The sequence below is a fragment of the Panicum virgatum genome, chromosome 8K, assembly GCF_016808335.1.
Source record: "Panicum virgatum strain AP13 chromosome 8K, P.virgatum_v5, whole genome shotgun sequence".
Taxonomy (NCBI): Eukaryota; Viridiplantae; Streptophyta; class Magnoliopsida; order Poales; family Poaceae; genus Panicum; species Panicum virgatum.
Genome location: NC_053143.1, coordinates 5,741,956 through 5,767,210, shown reverse-complemented (window position 1 = coordinate 5,767,210; position 25,255 = coordinate 5,741,956). Strand labels below are relative to the sequence as shown.

The window sequence follows — 25,255 nt, the reverse complement described above, 5'->3', positions numbered from 1 at the left end:
TGTTCTTTCAATGTTCAATTGCCAAGATTATTTGGGGGATAATTGGGATATGATTCAGAGTAAATGATGTCCCTCGAAACATTCAACAATATAAAGCTTGGATAGCCAATTGGCTTCCTGGTGGAAAGCCTGTTTACACTAGTGGTTGTGCGGCGGTTTGCTGGGCAATATGGAAATGTAGAAACAGAGTTTGTTTTGATAAGAAACATCTCAGGGCTCCGATTGAAATCATGATACATGTTTGTTCTTTCTAACATATTGGGCAGGACTCTACAGCGAGGCGATGCAGGAGAAGATTCTTGAAGGAGTGCAGGACCTACTGGCGTGTGCTCACAAGATCTTGACAAGGCAACCTGCGGCTTCATCCACGGCAAGGCTTCTTCCCCCTCCCCAAGATGATGAACTTGCGCCGGACGAGGACGACTTCTGAATCTGAAATGAAGAAGCGATGCTGCTAGTTTCGAGTCCCCCCGGACGCTTTTGGTTTCCTTCTCGCAAATTATGGTCTGTAATGCTACCTGAGGCTGTGACCTGGGATGCCTGGGTCAATCCTTCTATGTCGGGCTAGACTGATTCAGACTAGTTCGTCACTACCTTTCTCCTCCCCCGTTCTTCTTTTCACATGGATGACTCGCTGTTACTACTCTGTATGTTCGGTATTTCTGTTGTTGAAATGGAAATGGGGGGATGCCTCGGATCGAAAAAAAAGGTCCAATGAACCCGGCACAAAATATACCGCCTGCCGCTGATGCATCCAGTCAACTAGGAGAAAACTAAACAAAACAGAGCAAACAGAGTAAGTCTTTATCCTGTGGCGTGAAATCGGTGAGCAGCAAAATTTGATAAACTGGTAGGTAGCCAAGCCAAACAGAGTAAGTCTTTATCCATCATGTGAATATTTCCAGTGCAGCATACACAATACAAAGAAAAAGGAAGCCAAGCCATGGACGTGTACGGCAGTAGAAGGCAAACAAAAGGAATTCTTTTACTTTTTCTGTGCATACAGCGAATCGATCTAGGCATTGATGTAGCCAATAAACAGTAGAGATGGACATTGCACCTTCAGGCAGGTCCAATGAAAGAAAGCAGAGCAAAACACAGACAGAATAAAATCAGAGCAAGTCCTGGTTTGTTCAGGCAGTTGGTAAGAAAGGCTGAAGGCTGGGCTCGTACAATCCTCTCTGTTCCTGGCGTGGAAGTGCATCAACTGCTGGGGGCAGCAGATATTCTATTCACACTACACTCTCGATGATGTTTGCTTCTTTCTCTGCAGCCTCCCATATCTGGCCTTGTACGCTGTGTATGCTGCATACCCTGCTTCGTCGGTCCACTGATCTGACGAGGAGGCGATGTTGCCGGCTTCACTGCAGTGCAGGCACGCTCGACGCAACCAGGGAACCAAATAACGATAGGCATTGCACCTACACGAATCGACCTTAAATGTTAAATGTTAACACATTTAAGGTAAATTAATGGAACTTTTGGAATGCACACTTTTGGAATTAATGAAGCAGCATGGGATGCTCTGACGTGTAGGCAAATTTACCTGAAGCGGAGGCAGAGGGGCTGACGTTTGCCAGCAGGCGCATTTCGTCCAATAGGCCACTCCTCTTCAATGGTGCATGTTGCGCCGCAAGCATAAAACTTGAGCTCGATGCGTGCCGCCGATGCTGCAGATGAAACATTGCATAGCCAAGCTTAGAAAACAGACCAAGCAAAACAGAGTATCTACAAGTAAAACATATTTGATGAAGCAACTGCATACCCTTGGCAATGGCAGAGCAGCTGATATTTGTCTCAAAGCGGAAAGGATCTCTTGTGTACAGCACGTACCATTTCCTCGTAATTCCTGCATCATTTGCATATGCCTTGACTTGTTGGATGTGGCTGAACTTGTCCCACTCACGGCTAGTTTTCCCTGCTGCTATGGAAGTGAGCAGAGGTAACCTGCAGTCCAGCAGCAAGTGCCTTGGCCTTAAATCTTGCAGGTATCTAGGGACTGTTTCCATGCCAAAATCCCACAGGTAGAGTCTCTGTAATGCAGGCATGCCCTCCAATATCTTTAGCTTAGGGCACTTGACGATGACGAGCTTCTGCAGTTTTGGTAGATTACTAATCCTCTCTAGGTCAGCGTTTCTAAACACATCGAGGTGAACAACATAAGTAAACATCTCCAAAGAACTTAGATGCTTCACATCATATGTGTATAGTTTCTTAAAGCTCTTGCGTGGAAGGCAAGGCCAGGAGGCACACACCTCAACTTGCACTTCTCGAGTTTAAGCTTCTCCAAGACAGGCATGGCTTTCACTTGCCGCTCCCGCTCCCATCCCTCCCACTCGACCAGTCCATTAAAATTCAGCTCACTCAATCTGGGAAATGAAACCCCTACCTGTGAATGATTATGGCAGTGATGGTTTGGTTGTAGGAATTCAGGCCCAACACGCTTGATCGCTGGGGCACGAACGATCTGTAGCAATTCCAAGCAGGTGAGCTGACACAAGCCATTTGGAAGCTCCGTGCAGCAGGCCAGGTCATCCATCGTTAAAATCCTCAAGCTCCCAAGGGGCACAACTGCCGTCGACATCATCCACCTTGGGAGCCGCTGACCAAAGTACCAGCTGATTCTGAGATTTTCTAAGCTAGACGGAGGGCGGAGCTCACTAAATACCTCCTCAATTTGTTGCTTCTGCTTGTCAGGAATGCCTTCTTCATCTTTTACCAACTGGCCATCATGCCCGATTCTACTTGTGCATTCTACTTGCTGCTCCCTAGGAATGCCTTCATCTTTTACCAACTGGCCATCATGTCTGATTCTACTTGTGCATTCTAATGACAGAAAGCTAAGCCGCACCTTTTCACCAATCCTGGCCTTTGTTGCAAATGAGGAAGAAGACACATTCCCCAGGCCACTTATATTAAGCCTAGTGAGCTGGGAGAGAGGTCCCAGTTCTTCAAGGCTACACCAATCATCATTCGTGTGAGCTGGAAACGAATATAAAATCCTCAGATTGGTTAGTCCATGAAAACCCTTAGGTATGCTACTTATTCCTGTCTTACCAATGTTAAGAAACCTCAAGTGTTGCAGCATTACAATGGAATTTGGAAGCTTCACCAAACTATTACAACCATAAAGGTTAATATATTGCAGGAGTTTCATCTTACCAATGTTTTCTGGCAGCCTAGATGTGTTAGTTCCTTTTATGGATAAATACCTCAAATGTTTGAGTTGATTCAAAGATTCAGCTAATGCATCAAAATTTGCATCTTCCACGTGTAGTGTCCGTAAATTTGAAAAAGGAAGCAACGAATCACCAGGCTTGATTTTTACATGTCCAACTGATAATAGTGTTCTTAGTGATGCTTGTGCTTGTAATGAATACCACTCTAACTCATCTGATTCTGATCCTGTGATTTCTAGAGATAACCGAAGAAACTTTTGCGAATTGATTTTGTCAGCAATATCAACTTTGTTGTCCTGTGCTACTAATGCTTCATTTCTGGCCATGTATTGAGCAAATAAGCAGACAATATCATGCATATTGCAAACACGCTGATCAGCGTACCTCATGTTTGGCTCAATAAGGTTCCTCTGTATCAACTCATCATAGTACCCTTTTCCTCTGTATCAACTCATCATAGTACTCTTTTCCTGTTTCTTCTAAGTCACGTGAGGTCCCATGAATAAATCCTTCACTAATCCACATGCCAACAATATCATCTTTGAAGAACACTTTGCTCTTGGGAAGGAGGGAGTAGTGCAAAAAGCAAGGCTTCAAACTGGGACTCAAATCTTCGTAGCTAAGATATATTGCATTGTTTAGCTCTTCAGGCATTTGAGATACTGACCAAATCGAGTCTTGGACATTTTCCCAGTCTCGTCCACTTGTCCTTTTCTGGCGTAGGAGACCTCCTATTACTTTGACAGCAAGTGGTAAACAATCACATTTTGCTATAATTTGCATTCCAATATGCTTGAGCAGTTCAATCTGAGCTTCATCATTTTCATTTCCAGCTACCTGCAAGAAGCTCATGCCTATTAATAATTTATAATGCTACTGCCACTAGTGCCGGAGTACAGATCTTGATGTAGCTTATGGTTTTAGAGTCTACAACTCAATTGCAAGTACAGATGTATGATAAGTAAAAAAAATGATTAGCATGAGTATGTAACAAAAATTTGGCCGGTGCTTCACGAGGGTGCATGGAGTGGTGGCTGTAGCTTCATGCTGCCGCCAGTGGGAGGGCCGGCTTGTCGTGTCACCCATGACTATGTTCCTAAGTTTGCCAATTACTTTGATAAAAATCTAGCCGCCATTTGAACTGTCGGCTGTTTATCCAGATGGGATTTAGGATTACTATGTTCCTAGTTTTGCTAATTAATTAGTTTCATAAGAACCTAGCATCATTTGTACAATCTTCATTGTCTGTATTAACCATTATTGCCTATTGGGATTCAAAATTTCGGTTTGAACAGAAATTTCGATCCTGCCAGAAGTACCAAACAATTTATAATATAGTCCAAAGTTTTGATTAATCCTTAAATATGCTTTAGAAAATTGAGATGAACTACCACACTAAGTTCGTGTCTAGTTTATATAAGATTATAAGCAGACACTTTTCCCTTTATAGTTTTGAGGTTACCAGTATAGAATCGACATCCTCCTGTGAACAATGAAGCCAAGCAGTGAAGCTAAAAGATGCAGCTATCATGCGTGATATGTAAAAAAAAAACTGAAACAAAAGAAATTTTTCTACTCATAGGTTAATTTTACCAACCTGCTTTTTGAGCGGCAACCATGCATCTTCGGGCTCAAGTTTATTGACATGGTGATGGGGCTTCTCCGCCATCATCCCTTGCGCAACTGTGTCATGCCTTGTGGTGAGGAGGATTCGGATGCCATGAGCTAGGGTAGCATTGACCAGCGGAGTTCGGAGCACACCATCCCATGCACGGCAGTCCCAAACATCATCCATTATCAATAAGGTCTTATGTCCCTTCAAGGCTTCTACGAGGGTTCGCTCTAGCGTGGCTTTTGTATTTCCGGCTATATGGTGGTTCCCACCAGCTTCGGTAATAGCTCTTTTCAATATCATATTTTCTTAGTGAACACTTGTTGAATGATGTCATTGTTGAAGACCTTCTTGGCAAGGGTAGTTTTGCCAATCCCGCCAGGTCCCACAATAGCAAAAACCATAATTTTGTGGTATTCTTTATGGGTTTGCTCATCCTTTATTAGCACATCCACTAGATTTCTTGTCTCCTCCTCGATCGTTTCACCTACCAAACCTGACTCGTCGAGCCCTCCTGTAGTTTCAACGGTACTAGGATAAGCAGCTGATACCACCTTTCTTCCACTATCCTCGTAGGAACTGAGGATGACAAAGTTGAATGACGTGCTACGGGCCTTGATGTCATCTAGCCTTTGATTAAGCTTCTTGATGCGGCTTCCGATGTCATGTGCGTGGAGGGGATTGCGCATGCAGAAGAGCAAGGGGTTGAAGCACCCCATGTCCCGTCTTGGACCCTGTTCCATGGCCTTTAGCTGGCACAGATCAAGGATGTCCATGGCCTCATACATGGTGTCCCGAAGCTCTCTCACCCATGCATGCACGCTTTGGTCAGTGATGTTCCTCCTGTCGGCGTCGGCAAGGAAGATCTTGAGGTCCGCAAGCTTGACACCCATCTTGTGGATCTCCCCGGAGACACCCAGCAGCATAGACACCTCTTCTTTGGCCATCTCTGTCAGCATGTTTTGGACGTAGGATGCCAAAGCATCAAGGACGCCCGCCATTAGTGGCAGCTATCTAGCTTTGGTTTTTCCTATAATTGTGAGACCGAAGCCGGCGACTAGAGGGGGGTGAATGGGAGCCGATCAAAATTTCTTCCGAAATTCAAACTGTCGGCCTATATCCCAAAATCGCCCAATCCCTTAAGCGTTCTGACCAAAGTTTGGAGTAACTATTGAAGAGCTAAACCAACACAAAAGTCCTCGAACCAGCGAACGAAAACACGAAGCGAATCGGAAGCAAAGTGGGAAAACTTCAGGACTGATCTGCCAGGACCGGTCTGACCGATGCGATGGACCGGTCTGACCGGTCGTGTCTGTTCAAAAAGAGCAGACCGGTCTGACCGGTCTGTCCTACCGGTCTGACTGGTAGCACCCAGAAAACCCCCGAGAAAATGGATTCAAACGGTGAATCTTGAGCAAACGACCACGAAAATCGATGAAACTTGGGGGATTGCTTCGCCCCTACCCCGTGAACATATCTCCAAAAGATCTCGGCCTAAAGATCAATGAATCTAGAGAATTATGGGGGAGATCAAAAGGGATCGGGGTTTTCTCAACTACTCGAAAACTTCAAATCTGAAGAGCTCATGATTCCAGAGGGATTGACATGAAGCTAGAAGCACAAGAATCACTCCAAAGAGCCCTACGAACCGTCGCAATCGAGTGCATCAAAACCAAATCGAAAATCCATCACAAAAAGCACAAGAGGGACAGGATTGGATTGAATCAAAAGCCCAGAGGGCACAAGGAGGATGGCGCCTCCTTTCCCAATCAAATCCAATACAAACTTTCACAAATCCATGGACAAATCTACTCTAAAGAGAGAAACAGGGGGAGGAGAACACAGGGGCGGCGGCCTGGAGAAACAGAGAGTCCACGAACAGATTACAAAAGCCGCAATTAACCTAACACAAGTGAAGGGGTATTTATACCCGCCGGACCGGTCAGACCGGTATGCTGGACCGGTCAGACCGGTTGGTTAGACCGGTCAGACCGGTGCCAGGGACCGGTCAGACCGGTTGGCCTGCAGCACCCCCTGTACAACGATCTCATCCGACGGCCGAGGTTCTTTCTTCGAAACGAAGTCTTCTTCGTGATGCCGCCGTCTTGATGAAGATCCAGTCCGCGGTTTTGGAGGGTCCGCGAAACCAGGGTAGGTGGCCGGTTTTGAGAAAACCGCCAAAACCTCACGCGCGGGAAGATTCCCGCCTCCACGCCGTGGCCCTAGACGCCGTTCCCGCCTCGGCCTTCTGACGGCCCTAGACGCCGCCCGTCACCTCCTCGCCCGCAGCGAGGCCCTAGACGCCGTCGACGCCCGTCGCCTCCGTCAGTCCCGAGACCGACGCCCGTGCCTCCACGACTTGGCGTCTTCAACCGCCGTCCGCCTCCTTGGTTTTGTGGCGCAAACCAAGAAACCCGCCTTCCGTCGCCGCTTGCGCCCTCGATCCAGGAGTGGACACCACAGCTGCCGCCCGGTCCGAGCTCCGGTCCCGGCTGCCCTTCACCGCCGTCCACCGCACGGTCCATCGGCCACAGCACCTCCACGGCAGCTCCCTGTCGATACTCGACGCCCGTGTACCTGCAATCCAAAGACCAAGCGCACGATCACACCGCACGGTTGACAATTCACTCATCACAAGCAGGATAGAGTACTCAACATTCCTCAATCTCCCCCTTGATGAGTGCATTGTCAACACACCACCTGAAACCAGAGAAGTGAAACCAAAGAAGAACAAAGAAGCATGAAAGAGAAGAACTCAAGCAAGTGACAAAAAGCTCAGAAAGGCAAGAACAGTCACTTACTCAAGCAAAGATCGATCCCCTAAGACAAGGGCAACGGCTCGACGCAATCGATCAAAAGCCAAAACATGACTCCTCAAAGAGAGAGGTAACGCTCGACGCAGTCATGCAAGAAGCAGAGGGAAAACGAGAAAACCAGGAGCCAAAACCAAAGCAGAAACTCCCCAAGCAAAGTTTTTCCCTCTCACAAGTGCAACTCTCCCAAAATGATGCACTCTCAAAGCCCTGTGCACAACAAGTTTTTCAAAAATCAAACAAGTCTCCCCCTTGTTCGAAAGTTTTTCCCTCTCACAAGTGCAACTCTCCCAAAATGATGCACTCTCAAAGCCCTGTGCACAACAAGTTTTTCAAAAATCAAACAAGTCTCCCCCTTGTTCGATCACTTCTCTCAAAATTCTCCCCCTTGTTGGCACATGCACACATCAAGCCTAAAAAGACCTAAAGCTCTCCCTGAAGCAAAAACTCCCCCTGAACAGATGCTATGCCATGAATGCAATGCAGGAGGTGTAAGTGAAAGCATTCAGGGATACATGGATATGAGCAACATCTAGTCACAAGCACGTGTGCATCCATAAACAGGACCTGCATCTAGCTCAACAGGGTATATCAAATCAGTCTAGAGCTAGGCAAGTTCAGTTTAGGAGAAATAAAAGCATCACCCATGATCTAGCACTAACAAGTAGGAAATGTAAAGCAGTGCTACTCAAACTCATACAGGTGAGCCAAACCAGCCAAAACAAGTTGCCAACATTCATTTTTCAATCAAATTTGTAGCAATCAATTCTTAATGGCAGGGGTTGAAAGCTTGTCATACTTTACTTAGCAACGAGGCCAAGCCTATGTCAAAAGACAATCAGAAGCTTAAAGCACTCGTTTCAGTCATGCACAGCCTTGCCCGGGTTCTCACAAGTGCAAAGTGAGCCGTCCCGAAAGCTCGATCAGTGCGACAAGCAATCCCACCTGGATCTTTTCAATCCATTTCAAGAATAGTTCAAGCAATTTTATCAGATTTAGATCATTTCAAGTAAGAATTGCTAAACGAAAAGCCACACTAGCATGAATAAGATAGCAAAGCACATCAACGTGCCCTAACATGCTAGTAGCCAAGACAGGGTGATCATGTTTTCAGATTTTCAAATCAAAATAGCTTAACTCAGATGATGTCATATACACAATGGAGCAAGCTATACATGATCAAGTTTATCAACTCACACTAGCAGGTACTAGAAGATCATAGTAATGTATTCAAGAATGCTAGTGCAAGTGAGACAATGCAAAATGCAAACATGTACAATGCATATGCACAATGCAACTACCAAACCTACAAAGCGAAGAGAAGCAAAACAAAGACCTACCAAGCTAACCAAAACAAAAGTCAGCAATCAAAAGGGGTAGCAAACCCCAAGCTCCCCTCGCAAGCGAGCAAAGGTGTCCTGCTCTAGCGGTTTGGTGAGGATATCTGCGGTTTGCCTCTCTGAAGGGACATGGATCAGATCTATGTGTCCTCTCTCATGGTTATCTCGCAGGAAGTGGAACCGGATATCTATGTGTTTGGTTCTGGAGTGTAGGACAGGGTTCTTTGCAATGCTAATGGCTGACATGTTGTCTACAAAAATGGGAACCCTACCAAAACTCAAGCCACAATCCTGCAAGGTTTGTTTCATCCAAAGTATCAGGGAGCAGCAGCTAGCAGCGGCAACATACTCGGCTTCTGTGGAAGAAAGCGCTACGCTAGCCTGCTTGTGAGAGGACCAAGACACCAAAGATGTACCGAGAAATTGACAAGTGCCGGATGTCGACTTGCGATCCAACCGACACCCACCGAAATCGGCATCAGAAAAGCCCACCAAAACCAGAGAAGAATCCGCAGAATACCAAAGACCAAATTTCGGGGTGAATTTCAAATACCTGAAGATGCGTTTCACCACCTGCCTGTGGGAGGTGCGTGGCGAAGCCTGATACCGCGCAGAGGCAGACGCCGAACTGGATGTCCGGTCGCGTCGCCGTCAGGTACAGGAGAGAGCCGATCATGCTCCTGTACTCCTTCTGGTCCACCGCCTCGCCGTCCAAGTCCTCATCAAGCGCCGTAGATGTACTGATTGGAGTCGGCTGAGGAGACAAGTCACTCATGTTGAACTTCTGCAGCAAGTCTCTAGTGTACTTGGCTTGATGGACAAAAGTGCCCTGAGGAGTTTGCTTGATCTGCAGCCCGAGGAAGAACTGCAACTCACCCATCATGCTCATCTCGAACTCCCTGGACATCTGCTCAGAAAACTTGGAGACAAGAGCGTGAGAAGAGCCACCAAAGATAATATCATCCACGTATATCTGAACCAAAAGGAAATCAGTGCCAGATCTCATGAGAAACAAAGTTTTATCAACACAACCCATTTTAAAACCCTGAGCCAGCAAAAAGGTTTTCAATCTATCATACCAGGCTCTAGGTGCCTGTTTCAAACCGTAAAGAGCTTTCTGAAGTTTATAAACACGGTTTGGAAACTTGAGATTTTCGAAACCAGGGGGTTGCTTCACATAAACCTCTTCTTCGATAAAGCCATTCAAGAAGGCAGATTTAACATCCATTTGGAAAACCTTAAAACCCTTGGAAGCAGCAAATGCGAGAAAGATTCGAATAGCCTCCAAACGAGCAACAGGAGCAAAAGTTTCCTCAAAATCAATACCCTCTTTTTGGCAAAACCCCTGGGCAACAAGACGAGCCTTGTTTCGAACAACCAAACCATCCTCACCCTGCTTGTTTTTGAAAACCCACTTCGTTCCGATGGGATTACAAGCAGGTGGAGGCTCGACTAAGACCCAAACTTCGTTTCTTTCAAAATTTTCAAGTTCCTCATGCATGACATTGACCCAATTAGAATCAGAAAGAGCGTGTCCAATATCTTTGGGCTCAAAAGAGGCAACAAACGCTGAATGAGCAAAGCCAGCGATACTTGTTACCTTGGACCTGGTGACTCGCTCGTTGAGATCACCTAGCATCTGTTGAGGTGGATGGCGACGCTGAATATGTCGCGGTGCTTCCCGTGTCGAAGTCGCCTCCTCCTCAACCAAAGCTGGTGCCTCCTCAGGTGCAGCTGGTGTAGCCTGAGTCACATCCTCGAACAGCCCCCGGGAAGTAGACGTAGTCGGATCGGGGCCGTCGTCATCGTCCGAGCTCGTAGCAGAGATAGCTGGGTCCACAGCACGCGTGGTAGCCTCAGCCTCGCCATCTGCAGCTTCTTCCTCCTCATCTTCAAAGATGGAGGTGCCGAGCTCATCATCTCCTGCAACTTCAAAGACAGAAGAATTGCACGGTGCAGTCTCGTCGAAAGTGACTTCACAAGTCTCTCTGACGATGTTAGTATCAATAATCAGCACACGGTACGCTCTAGAGTGAGAAGCATAACCGAGAAAAATACCGTCAGACGAGCGAGACTCAAACTTATCAAGATTTCCATCTTTCAGCATAAAACACCGGCAACCGAAAACTCTGAGATGGTCAACACGGGGCTGGCGTCCAAACCGCAACTCATAAGAAGTCCTGTGCATGAAAGCACGCAAGAAAATACGGTTGGACACGTAACAAGCGGTGTTAACCGCCTCAGCCCAGTATTTGCAAGGAGTCCTACGCTCATCGAGCATCGTCCTCGCCATCTCAACCAGCGTCCGATTTTTTCGCTCTACAACTCCATTCTGCTGTGGAGTGTAGGGAGAAGAATACTGGTGTTCAAGCCCTTGATTACTGCAAAAACGTCAAAATGAGCATTTTTAATTCTGTGCCATTGTCACTGCGGATCGCTCTCATGGCCTGGGGTAACTCATTTTTCAACCTTAAGATCAAGTCTCGAACAAACTCGAAAGCCTCATCCTTGGTTCTCATGAAAAAGACCCAAGAATAGCGAGAAAAGTCGTCCACAATCACAAGCACGTACCACTTCCCACCAACAGACATCACCCTAGAAAGAGCGACAGTGTCCATGTGTAGCAACTCTCGAGGGTGAGAGGTCATCACCTGAATAACAGGCGGATGTGAAGTGGCAATCATCTTACCGTGACGACAAGGATGGCAAACAAGATTCTTCTCAAACTTCAATTTGGGCAATCCTCGGATCAGGCCAAGTGAGCTCAGTCTCGACAACAAATCGAAGCTCAAATGTCCTAGTCTCCTATGCCACTTCCATAAATCAGAAGAAGGACCAGCCATCAAGCAATGAGAAGGGCCAAAAGGAGTTCCAGAGAAGTCAACCAAGAAAACTCGATCGCGAGGTGTAATCCGGCAAACCAAATCTCCCCTGGAATCCAAAACATGCGAACAACCCTCCTTGAAGCGAACCTCAAACCCCTCATCAAGAAGTTGCGAGACAGAGAGCAAATTAAAACCAAGATTCGAAACCAAAGCAACTTCTCTCAGGGTAAAGCGATCAAAAACTCGAACAGCGCCAAGTCCACGTACCTTTCCTCTTCCATTATCCCCGAACACAATGTACTCCTTTGAGCGCATCGGGGTGAGGCTGGAGAACCATTTGTCATTTTCGGTCATGTGGCGCTAACAACCGGAGTCCATGATCCACCTGTTCTCCAAGCCTCCGACCTGCACATCAGTAGTGAGACAAAGGGTGAGCAAATGTCTCAACACTGGGGTTAGCAAAGTGAGAAGCAAACTAGTGTCGAGCCATTTGCTCTACAGAAGGGTTAGCAAAACCAGACAAAGCGTATCCCTCGTCCCGTCTACCGCGAGGAAAGCGTGGAGCCTCAAAACCTCCTCCAAAGCCTCGGTCACGTGGTCCATAGCCGTACTGAAAACGACCAGGAGCACGGCCGGCAAAGCGACCACCCGCTGGAGCACGGTAACCACCACCGTCTCCCTGACCTCCACCTACACGGCGCGCCCTAGCATCTCGCCTAGAAGGACCATGCACCCGAGCAGAGTACATGTCCGCGTTCCGTCTCTCCTGCTCTCTCCTCACAGCCCGCTTCCTCCTGAAGCAAAACTCCTCCAGGTGACCTTCCCTATCACAGAACTCGCAGTGGTACCTCACCTCACGCTTGGGAGGTGGAGGCCTAGCCTGCGGATGGGGAGGAGTAGCCCTCTTCTTCTGGGCAACCTGGGCTGTGGTAGCAGGGAGCGTGTCGAGGGAGTTCCTCAGCTCATTGGGCTTTGGAACACAAACCTGCTTCTGCGGAGGTGCTTTCGGTGGTTCTTTAAGCACACCATCCGCGGGGTCAACAAGCGAAGGCTGTGTGCTCGTGCTAGCAGTGTTTCCAGCAGCCTTGCCTATCTTACCATACAACCTGTCAAAGTCTGACTTCGTGTATGTGTAACCGACCCCAAACCCATCACCACGCTTAAACTGCTTGATCATCATGCCCAACTGCGGCTCACTAGCAGAAACCCAACTAAGAATCGCTCTAAGATAGGTATTCTCATTCTCCAGGTTGGCTTTCTCTACCGCAAGATTATCCAAATCAGAGATCAAACCAGGGCAAACAGAGCAGTCAATAGGTGGCCTAGACTCTATGACCTTAGTCTTTCCAAAAGACTTGATCAAAGCGTTCTTCTCCTCTAGCTCCAACCTAAGCGTGGGACAAAGCTTACAAGCACCAAGCAAAACTGGCCTATACTTCATCTCCTCTAGCTCGCACACAACAGTAGCAAACTTGGACTGCAACGAAGCTAGATCGGACATAAATATAGGACACTCCTCGCATTCAAGCGCATCGCTAACAATAGGAGCATCCTTAACCAGTTCTAGTTCATGCTTGGCCTTAGCGAGCTCATGAGAAACGTCAGCAAGCGAAATCTTAGCAACATCTAAATCCGCGACGTTCTCATCATGCTTGGCACGGAGAGCAACAAGATCGTTCATGTGAGATATGCAGCCAGTGCACTCATCCTCACTAGACTTCTCCCTAGTACAAGCAAGCTCAGCCCTAAGCTTTCTACGCTCTCTAGCTGCTTCCTTAAGCAGCCTCTTCTGGTTGTCGAGAGTGGCGTACAACTCCCTAACCTCTGTATCAAGCAGGTCGATCGTGGAGTTTACCTCTGAATCGCTCTCGGATCCAGGAGAAGAGCCGGAGTGCGTCGGTGTAGCGTGTCCACCTGAAGACGCACGAGCACCATCGGCTTCGCCCGCCATGGTGTAGAAGCTCTTGCGTCGACCGGCCGCCAAGCAAAGGCCGATGAAGCCGGCGGCTTCCTTGTCCCGCTTCTTCTTCTTCTTGTCGTCGTCGTCGGAGCTCGGTGAAGAAGAGCGGTCAGTGTCGGAGCTCTTATTGAGGTCGCTGAGCTGCGCCAGGAAGGCCTTCTCCCGCTTCTTGGCCTTGTACTGGAAGTGCTTCTTGAGCGACTCCTTGCCGAAGCGTCCTCCCCGGTCACGACTGCGGTGCTTGTGGCGCCGACGCTCCTTGTTGGAGCCTCCCTCGTCGCGGTGGCGGTGGCGGTAGTAGTCGAAGGAGTTGTTCTGGCCACCGCCGGACTTCTTGGGGCAATCGGCGATGAAGTGGTTCAGATCGCCGCAGTTGTAGCACCCGGGGTTCTTCTTCCTCTGCCTGCTGTGGTAGACGCGCTGGAACTTGCTGATCAGAAGGCACAAGTCATCGTCGCCCAGCGTCTCCAGCTGCTCATCTGAAACAGAAGGCAAAGAGGCAAGAGAAAAGCCAAGAGCAGAGTTAGCGTTAGAGCTCGATCCACCTGGGCCAGTCACAAGAGCGACGCTCTTGGAAGGAGGGGCACCATTGAGCTTGGCTCGTGTCTGGTTATCCACCTCCGTGGCCTTGAGCTTGCTGAAAAGCTCGTTCACCGTTAGAGTCTCATAGCCAGCAGACTCAATGATGGTGTTCACCTTGAGATCCCACACAGAGCGATCAAGTGCGTAAAGCAACTTGAGGGCCTTCTCGTGCTCTGTGTACTCAAGGGCACCAGCAGATCTGTTCGCATTGACCTTGTTCACAATCGACTGAAAACGATTGAACATCAGGTCAATGCTCTCACCCGGCTCCTGTGTGAAGTTCTCGTACTCACGCCGGTGAGTCTCAAACAGTCTGGCCTTCACCTGAGGTGTACCCTCGTGGTAGTTCTCAAGGCACGTCCAAATCTTGTGGGCTTCCTGGAAACCCTGGACGCATGAGAACTCCGCACGAGAGACGCCAGCGAACAAGGCATTGACAGCCTTGGCGTTAGCCTCGTGCTGGGTCACCTGAAGAGGCGTGGTCCAAACAGCCAGCACCTCGTAAAGCTGGTTCGTGGTAATCTCCCAGACATCGGCTCCCATGCTCTGCAGGAAGGCTCTCATGCGAACCTTCCAGTAGGCATAGTCCTCGCCGGAAAACACCGGGATCTTACCAAGACTTGCCATGGTCGCCGAGTGGTTTTCGAACCGGTTAAGGTACTGAAAACCTCAACCAAGCTCTGATACCAATTGTGAGACCGAAGCCGGCGACCAGAGGGGGGGGTGAATGGGAGCCGATCAAAATTTCTTCCGAAATTCAAACCGTCGGCCTATATCCCAAAATGGCCCAATCCCTCAAACGTTCTGACCAAAGTTTGGAGTAGCTATTGAAGAGCTAAACCAACACAAAAGGCCTCGAACCAGCGAACGAAAACACGAAGCGAATCGGAAGCAAAGTGGGAAAACTTCAGGACTGATCTGCCAGGACCGGTCTGACCGATGCGATGGACCGGTCTGACCGGTCGTGTCTGTTCAAAAAGAGCAGACCGGTCTGACCGGTCTGTCCTACCGGTCTGACTGGTAGCACCCAGAAAACCCCCGAGAAAATGGATTCAAACGGTGAATCTTGAGCAAACGACCACGAAAATCGATGAAACTTGGGGGATTGCTTCGTCCCTACCCCGTGAACATATCCCCAAAAGATCTCGGCCTGAAGATCAATGAATCTAGAGAATTATGGGGGAGATCAAAAGGGATCGGGGTTTTCTCAACTACTCGAAAACTTCAAATCTGAAGAGCTCATGATTCCAGAGGGATTGACATGAAGCTAGAAGCACAGGAATCACTCCAAAGAGCCCTACGAACCGTCGCAATCGAGTGCATCAAAACCAAAATGAAAATCCATCACAAAAAGCACAAGAGGGACGGGATTGGATTGAATCAAAAGCCCAGAGGGCACAAGGAGGATGGGGCCTCCTTTCCCAATCAAATCCAATACAAACTTTCACAATCCATGGACAAATATACTCTAAAGAGAGAAACAGGGGGAGGAGAACACAGGGGCGGCGGCCTGGAGAAACAGAGAGTCCACGAACAGATTACAAAAGCCGCAATTAACCTAACACAAGTGAAGGGGTATTTATACCCGCGGGACCGGTCAGACCGGTATGCTGGACCGGTCAGACCGGTTGGTTAGACCGGTCAGACCGGTGCCAGGGACCGGTCAGACCGGTTGGCCTGCAGCACCCCCTGTACAACGATCTCATCCGACGGCCGAGGTTCTTTCTTCGAAACGAAGTCTTCTCCGCGATTTCGTCGTCTTGATGAAGATCCAGTCCGCGGTTTTGGAGGATCCGCGAAACCCGAGTAGGTGGCCGGTTTTGAGAAAACCGCCAAAACCTCACGCGCGGGAAGATTCCCGCCTCCACGCCGTGGCCCTAGACGCCGTTCCCGCCTCGGCCATCTGACGGCCCTAGACGCCGGCCGACGCCCATCACCTCCTCGCCCGCAGCGAGGCTCTAGACGCCGTCGACGCCCGTCGCCTCCGCCAGTCCCGAGACCGACGCCCGTGCCTCCACGGCTTGGCGTCTTCAACCGCCGTCCGCCTCCTTGGTTTTGTGGCGCAAACTAATATATTATTATTTATACAAAATACTACTCACCATATGCGCCACCATGTATTTATGTATGATGGAAGAGTTAAAAATACCGGTTCACAAACAAATGGCTCAATTAAATATATATCAAACACACATAGAGGTGTGATGCAAAATAAAATCTATTGCAACTAGATAGTGATAAATGTGTATTTTAATAGATGAAAGAGGGTGTGAGATAGATAATTATAATTATTAGCTATAAGTTTCATTTTATATTAATTCTAATTAGCAAGTGCAAGAGCACGGGTTGATAGGTAGTCCAAAGTTTTGATTAAGCTTTAAATATGCTTTAGGAAGTCGTGACGAACTGCCCCACTTAGTCTGCATCAGCTTTATAACATTAGCTGACACTTTGTCCCTTTAGAGTTTTGAAGTTATTACTAGTGTAGAATCGATATATCCTGTTCTGAACAATGCAGCTAAGCAGTGAAGCTAATTAATGCGATGCAACTATCAAGCGTGATGTGTAAATAAAAAACTGAAACAAGAGGAATTTTTCAAACCATGGGTTAATTTTTACGAACCTGCTTTTTGAGCAGCAACCATGCATCTTCGGGCTCAAGTTTATTGACATGATGATGGGGCTTCTCCGCCATCATCCCTTGCGCAACTGTGTCATGCCTTGTGGTGAGGAGGATTCGGATGCCATGAGCTAGGGTAGCATTGACCAGCGGAGTTCGGAGCACACCATCCCATGCACGGCAGTCCCAAACATCATCCATTATCAATAAGGTCTTATGTCCCTTCAAGGCTTCTACGAGGGTTCGCTCTAGCGTGGCTTTTGTATTTCCGGCTATATGGTGGTTCCCACCAGCTTCGGTAATAGCTCTTTTCAATATCTCAGTGTCATTATAGTCCTTGTTGACACTTAACCATATTTTCTTAGCGAACACTTGTTGAATGATGTCATTGTTGAAGACCTTCTTGGCAAGGGTAGTTTTGCCAATCCCGCCAGGTCCCACAATAGCAAAAACCATAATTTTGTGGTATTCTTTATGGGTTTGCTCATCCTTTATTAGCACATCCACTAGATTTCTTGTCTCCTCCTCGATCGTTTCACCTACCAAACCTGACTCGTCGAGCCCTCCTGTAGTTTCAACGGTACTAGGATAAGCAGCTGATACCACCTTTCTTCCACTATCCTCGTAGGAACTGAGGATGACAAAGTTGAATGACGTGCTACGGGCCTTGATGTCATCTAGCCTTTGATTAAGCTTCTTGATGCGGCTTCCGATGTCATGTGCGTGGAGGGGATTGCGCATGCAGAAGAGCAAGGGGTTGAAGCACCCCATGTCCCGTCTTGGACCCTGTTCCATGGCCTTTAGCTGGCACAGATCAAGGATGTCCATGGCCTCATACATGGTGTCCCGAAGCTCTCTCACCCATGCCTGCACGCTTTGGTCAGTGATGTTCCTCCTGTCGGCGTCGGCAAGGAAGTTCTTGAGGTCCGCAAGCTTGACACCCATCTTGTGGATCTCCCCGGAGACACCCAGCAGCATAGACACCTCTTCTTTGGCCATCTCTGTCAGCATGTTTTGGACGTAGGATGCCAAAGCATCAAGGACGCCGCCATTAGTGGCAGCTATCTAGCTTTGGTTTTTCCTATAATAAAATTAGACCAAACGTCAGCATGAGAGGCCGTTAATTCTATTATCTAGAGTTCTGCTTGCATTAAGTATTCTCTTATCTTGAACAAAGCCGGATGCTAAAGTTCTGGTTTTTTGCTTGTTTATTATACCGATGATACTGATACTACATGATGCAGTTGACAAATTGGAGCAAAATCGAAGGCCTCAGCTGATTCATCCTGGCCCAATTCAAACATAAAGAGGGAAGAAGAGGCAGAGCTATGCATGGCAAATTGCTCAAACTAACAGTCAAGCTAGGAAACTGACCTGAGGCCGACGAGTTGAGCGGTGACTGGAATTGATACCACCAGTGTTATTTGTTGAACGGGATTTGTTGTTGTGCAGTGTTGGATCGGAGGTGGACGGATCTTGCCTCAGTAGTCGTCGGCGAAATACGCGACTACTGCTCGATGGAGGCGGTGTGGTGGTGAGGGCCGACGGCGAGGATCGCACAAGGCCGGTGTTGGGGGACGATATGAAGTCGACTAAGGCGAAGAAGAGAGGAGGGCTTTTGGTTGCAACACGAGGTCGTTATGGCCATGAACTTCCATAGCTGGCCATGAACCTGCTGGGGTTTGCTGTGGCTTCGTTGGCTGCTTGAGTTGGGGGGATCGAAGGATGATTCTGGTGGATTGAGGACCGTGGGAGGTGGCAAGTGTGAATAATGGCAGGCCTCTAGCGCTAACAAGAAAATAGGAGGCCCCTTATTTATCCTGGCCCTATTCAAACAGCAAGAGCAAAGAAGTCGAGCTCTGCATTAAAAGTTACATAAACGGTCAAGAAAATTTGTTGAGTGCTAGTGCTAGCTAACGGTTGCAGTAACTAGATCGAGTTGGCTTCATCTTGTCAGCACGCACGTCACATGTTGCTCTGCTTCCTCGTATATATACAGGGTGGCTAATGGTCACGGAAAATGAGTCACGACACGTAAATGACCTACGACCTCCACGCCCACGCACACATTCCATGCATCTTGATGAAGAAGCAACCAGCAGATTAGACCTCCCGACAAGAACCTAATTCTGCACTTACATACCCAGCATCAATGCCCCCTTACCCTGATCAGCGCATCATCGCTTTTACAGATTCTGATAGAAAGTGGATTTTTTATGATTCTTTTTTACCACTATATTCACTTTGTATCCCAATCATATCCTAAACAATCTCCTAATTATGATGACCACTCGTGAACATGAAATAAAATAAACTAGTTACATGGCCCGCGCAAATAGCGCAGCTAGCTAGGTTTATTGTGATACTCAGTTTGTTTAAAAAAACAACATCTACAATACTAAATTAGTTTCACCATAAAAATTGTATTGATAGTATATGTATTTATTATTTTGAGAATTATCATATTTTTTATAAACTTAGTAAAAATTAGAGAGGTTTGACTTAGAAAAAACTAAATTGACCAATAATTTGGAACAGAAGAAGTACACAGAAAGAAATTTATGTATGCAAGTTTTATTTACAATGTCATTATAATTTTTCCATTGTCCTATTATATGGCGTGTTTTTTTGGAATATCTCATTTCGAAATATATTTTTGGTGTATATTGACGTAATATATAGCTTTTGCCTTTTAAAAGGAATATTTTTTTATTTTTGAATGCTTGTGTACATTTTTGTTTGAAAGTTTTACTTACGATGACAAGCTGCAAAGATGGAAACAGATCGGATTCGCTCGGATACAGATCCGGATATCTATTTTTCCATTTCTGTAGCGATTCACGTGAAGAGGCTGGAGCTTCCTTGCTGGATGTGGGCTCGAGAAGCTCCACTTTGTTCGGCTGGCTGGCTGTGACTTGTGGCTGGTGCTGATTTGTTATGAGAAAAAAGTACTGCTGGCTGTGAGCACCGTGCTTGCACAATGACTTGGCACGCAGGCGCGGGCAACTGTGATGCGCGTCATTGCAAAAAGGCCCAAGATGACCTTGACCCCAGCTGTGCCGCTGCCTACTGCCACGCTAATCCGGTTGGTTGCCGGACGTCCCCTCTGTCACTTGAGCATTCAGTAGTTATCACGCCGCGGCCCTGTAACCTGCCACAATGCCGGAATTCCCTGTTTCCTTCCGACCTAGTATTTCAATGCTGGCGCACATGGAATCCCCGAGCATCTCCTCTAAGTCCTAACTTGGCGTCCAACTGAAGAAGATGTGCAGGCGATGCGGGTCCAAATGGCAGTGCCTTGGAGGCGTCATATGCAACCCGTCGCATGCTATGGTGGTCAAACATGAATTTGCCAATTTGGAAGAGAGAAACCAAACATGAAGGAATGATTTTGTTCGGGCACTGCTTAGTTAAGAAGCAATAGAGATGGACACGCACTTCAACTGCAGGCAAGTCAAATGAACCGGCGCACATGGATTCGACAAGTGGTATCTGGGGGCACAGTATGTGTGAAGTTGAATAACCAGCTGAGCCCATACTTTGTGAGTTACAAAGGTGTAAGACAAGGTGACCCACTTTCACCCATACTCTTTTAAGTTTGCTGCTGATTACCTGACGAGAATGGTCAGGCATGCAAAAAGAAATGGGATGATAACTCGTCTGTCCGACAATCTAATTCCACAAGGGGTGGCCATTCTACAATATGCAGATGACACCATTATTTGTCTCAAAGAGAATGTTGATAACGCAAGAAACATGAAACTGCTCCTTTACACTTTTGAACTTATGTCTGGTCTGAAGATCAACTTTTCTAGAGTGAAGTGATTATACTCCATGGGGATGACAACATGGGTATGCAGTATGCTGAGTTGTTCAATTGTCAAATTGGAACTTTCTCCATCAAATACCTAGGGGTGCCAGTGAGCCCGGGGAGGATACATGTTAAGGACTGGATGCGCCTGGAAGAAAAGAATGAAAGAAACTGGCAGCCTGGAAAGGAAAATCCTTATCCATTGCTGATAGAACCACTCTCATCAATTCTAGCCTCTCTAATTCATTCGTGTATCAAGTGTCTATGTATCTTCTACCTAAATCTACCACTGACAAATTGGATAAACAAAGGAGATCCTTTTTCTGGCAAGGGGGTGGACAGAAAAGGAAATACCACCTCATAAGGTGGGAGATTATAAACAAAAGCAAAAAGCATGGAGGACTGGGTATCAAAAACATTCAGAAAATGAACATCAGCCTCCTATGCAAGTGGTGGTGGAAGCTGGAAAGGGGAGATGGTCTTTGGCAGAAGCTGATTAAAAGGAAATACTTACATCAGGGGACTGTAGGGTATGTGAAGCACAGACTTGATGATTCCCCCATCTGGTGTGATCTACTTAAAATCAAATACCTCTATTTGAAGGGGAGAAAGATCAAAGTGAAAAATGGGACACTACAAGAAATCATTTAATCAATGACGAATTTTCGGTGACATTTATAAAAATCGTCATAAACAGACACGATCTGTGATGATTTATGAATTTTCGTCACAGATTTGCAAATAACCCATATAGGCTTTAATTTGGGCCCAGTTTTTGTGACAAACCATTGAAAACGTCACATAATGAAAATAGAAATCGTCACGGATTTAATATCACGCTCAAACCACAATGATGATAAAAAAATGCGATATAGTTAACATGAGCCCACGAATCATCATAAGATACCGAGTTCACATATGCATCCAATTTGCAACATAATATTTTGTACAAGCTTAAATCCAGGTTTTTTATTTTTAAAATTAAAATTTCTGTAGCATAAGAAAATCACTCGTTATTTTTATCCTAAAAAAATCATTCTAGCCCATCTCAACATTTTCTTGGGCTGTAGTAAAAAATTTGAAAAAAAAAACAACGGCCTTGCTCTTTTTCATGTGTCTGGGCCGAGCTCGTTTTTGCGTTTCGGGCCTCCTCTCTCTCCACCCTGTTGTTTTTGGCGCAGCAGAAGGACCAGCAGAGGTGAAGAAAAATTGCCGCAGCAGGAGGACCAGCGGAGGGGGAAAAATGGCCGCAGGGTCAGCAGATGGAAATCGAACCTGGGTCATGATATTCAGAATCGAGGGCCCTGCCACTACGCCACAGCAACAGCTTAGTTGAAGTTTTATAGAATTGTGGCTTCGAACCCAGACCTTGATTTATGTTGGTGTCCGGAAACTATAACTAATAATATTTTGTAACATGGTTCTACAATGAGGCGCAGATTTGCAACCCTTCTTTTGCACAACAAGTGGCAATGTAAATCAACAAATGTTAATAGGATGGTTAAGGTAAGATTTTATCCAAATTTGAGATATATGTGAAGAAGAAAAGACTTTATGGTGTATAAACTTCAAATTTTGAGTTGAGTGATATGAAATAATGTGAGAGATCCATCCATTTTGTAAAGAATGTATACCCTAATTTTTGCAAAATCTATTGAAACTTTTATTTCAAGCTTAAACATCCATATAATGACTCTATGACAGTTTCCAGAATTTTTGGAGACATTGTAGATATTATTATCATTATTTTATATTAAGGTTGCAAGTAGAAGTTTGAATTATCTCTAACAAATATTTAAAACTTTCATCCATTTTTGGGATAGGAGCTATAATAGAATGGGTACACTTAAAATATATTTTTGAGGATTTTTTAGATATTATTTGAGATACTTGTAGTTCAAATAGTAATTTACTTTCAATAAGCATGCAGAAATTCATTTAAATGGTACAAAATACTAAATCTGTTAAAAAATTCTTGAAACTTCTACATGGAAACTTAGATGTTGTCTATTACATGTAAAAATATAATTAGGTGTATATAAATTAATTATTTTACAAGTTACTTCACAAGGGTGTATTAATTAGTTAGTTAAAAAATAGAAAAAAAAACGTTTTTTGCACAAAAAGTGGCCAGTTAAATCTACAAATGTTAACAAGAACGTAAAATTAAGGTTGTGTCCAAATCTGAGGTGTATATGAGAAATATATAACTTAAGTTGTATGAAACTTCAAAGTTTGAATTGAGTTATAGGAAACTATATGAGAGATGTATCAATTTGTGAACAATGTATAATTTCACTTTATTAGAATCATATGAAAGTTTTTTGACAAGCTTATAGGTCTAAAATATAGTGTCATATTAATTTGTAGAATTTTCTGACCCAATTTGGATATTATTATTTTTATTTTCAATAAATTTGTGCATAGAAGCTTGAATTATCCCTAACAAACATTTGAATCATTCATCTATTTTTCAGGATATGGCTACAATTTTATATGTTTTCTTAATTATATTTTTTTAATTTTTTTAAATATTATTCATGATACTTATAGTTCAAATAGTAATTACTTTTAACAAGTATGCGGAAATTCATTTAAATGGTAGAAAATAACAAATCTGTTCGAAAATTCTTGAAACTCCTGCATGCCAGCTTAGATGTCTATTACATGTAAAAATATATTAGTGCATATTAGATAATTATTTTTATATTTTACTTCATAATGGGCAATAAAATAAAATAAAAAAATTAATAAGCAGAGAAAGAATGAAGAAATGTTTGGGCCCAAATGGCCCATTCATCTCCAACCGTCCATTGCCGATCTGATGGTTGTGATCGTGATAGCAGGCTATATAACCTGCTGCATCCCCATCCAAACCCTAACTCCCTCTCAACCCTATCCCCTCCCGGCCTCCCTACCCCGCCTGCCGCCGGGCGCTCCGCTCTCCCCCTCTCTAGCGCCATCCACCTCTCTCTCGATCTGGATCAGAATCTTGAAGGCGGCGCTGGCGGCGATGGTGTTGGCGGAGGGCGGGCTGCATGCGCGCCTGGCCGCCACGATGCTCCCCTACGTGGCGCGACTGGCATGGGCGCCGCTCGTGCTAGGTCACGGCGTGCGCGCGCGGACCTCGCGTGCTGCGCGGCCATGGCCGCCGGTGCCTTGCCGTGCGCGCTTGGGTGGGGCGCACGGGTGTGGCGCTGCCCCGGCCTCCGCGCCGGTGGGCGGCAGCTTCGGATTTGTCTCGCTCGCTGCTCTGTCTCGTGGCGGCCGTGCCTTACTGCTGATCTCGTCGCAGGGTTACGCGCCGATATGCTTGGGCCTCGATGATAAGGCCTATGTCCCGAATCCAACCCGACGCATCTCTCTTCTAACCGCCAAGGTGACGAGTTCACCCTATAAAACGGTTAGGAAAAACTCGACGCAAAGCGGAAGCAAAACGTTTCACTCGAGTAAGGCACACACACAAAGCGGAAGCAACAATTATCAAGTGCCGAAAATGCTTTTAAAACTAGACTCGTAAAAGAGTTTACTTCAAAGAGCATGCAATGATACAACAATAATTAACAAAGCTCAAAATCAAGTGAAAGCAAAACTTATCCAAAAGATCGATCAAAAGCCTCACCGAAACAACTAGCTCTAACAAAACCTATGCGACAAGCTAATGACAAATTCATAAGCAAACATGCATGATATCTCTAGGAATTAGTAACAAGAACTAATTATCACAAGCTCATTTGCAGACAACTAATTGAGACAATTAGCAAAGCAAAAGCTAATCGATTAGTTTAACAATGAGAGTAGGAATTAAATAGCTTAAAGAAACAAAAGATCAAACCGTGAGTGGGCTGCCTGACTTGGTGGCCGCTAGAAAGCTAGCAGCATGCACGCAGGGCCGCACGGCCCTGCCTTGGGCCGTACGCGCTTGACCGGCAGGCAAGCACGAGCGCAGGTGAGCACAGCGCGTGCTCCAGCCCCTCCCGCAGCTAGGCACGCGAAACCGTCGCCGCCGTTGTTCTAGTGCGGCATTCCATCGAGCATGTTGTAGGCGTAGTGGGTCTGCTCCGCTTCTTGGGCCGAGTGCCCCTGCTAGCTGGCAGCCTGGCACACCGTCGCACCTGGTGCGCTGCCCACGCCGGCCTGGCCGCCTGGTCCTGAGTGCTCCGCCTGGGCCCACCTGCCGAGCTGGCACGTTGGTGGCTGCAGATGGCCTGCTCCTGCCCTGGGCGCCGCCTGCCCTCCAGGCGCAGGCCTTCCAGCTCGCGCAAGGCAAGCGCCGCCGCCGCCGCCGCCTTGCAGGCTGCTTCGCGACACGTGCCGCTCGCCGATCACGCTGCAGGCCACGCGCAGTTACTGCTGGCGGCGCTGCTGGTCGCCGCATCCTGTTGCGCTGGACGCCGGGCCCCGCGCGTGCGCCAGTCCCTGCGCAAGAACAAGCAAAGACGGAACCAAAATTCCAAAGCAAAATCCTAGACAAAAGAGACAGGAAATTAAATCAAAATAAAAGCCAAGAGTG

At 46.6% G+C, this 25,255-nt stretch overlaps 1 protein-coding gene across 1 annotated transcript; it reads right to left on the bottom strand.

The window, feature by feature from the left end:
* Nucleotides 1-16,613: 16,613 nt before the first annotated feature.
* LOC120643699 (putative disease resistance protein RGA4) lies at nucleotides 16,614-18,907 on the bottom strand. Its single transcript, XM_039920155.1, has 2 exons — nucleotides 18,306-18,907; nucleotides 16,614-18,012 (listed from the first exon to the last, which is right to left on the bottom strand). The coding sequence occupies exon 2, from the start codon at nucleotides 17,940-17,942 to the stop codon at nucleotides 16,920-16,922; it is 1,023 nt and encodes a 340-aa protein (XP_039776089.1). The 5' UTR covers nucleotides 17,943-18,012; nucleotides 18,306-18,907; the 3' UTR covers nucleotides 16,614-16,919.
* Between the last annotated feature and the right edge of the window lie 6,348 nt (nucleotides 18,908-25,255).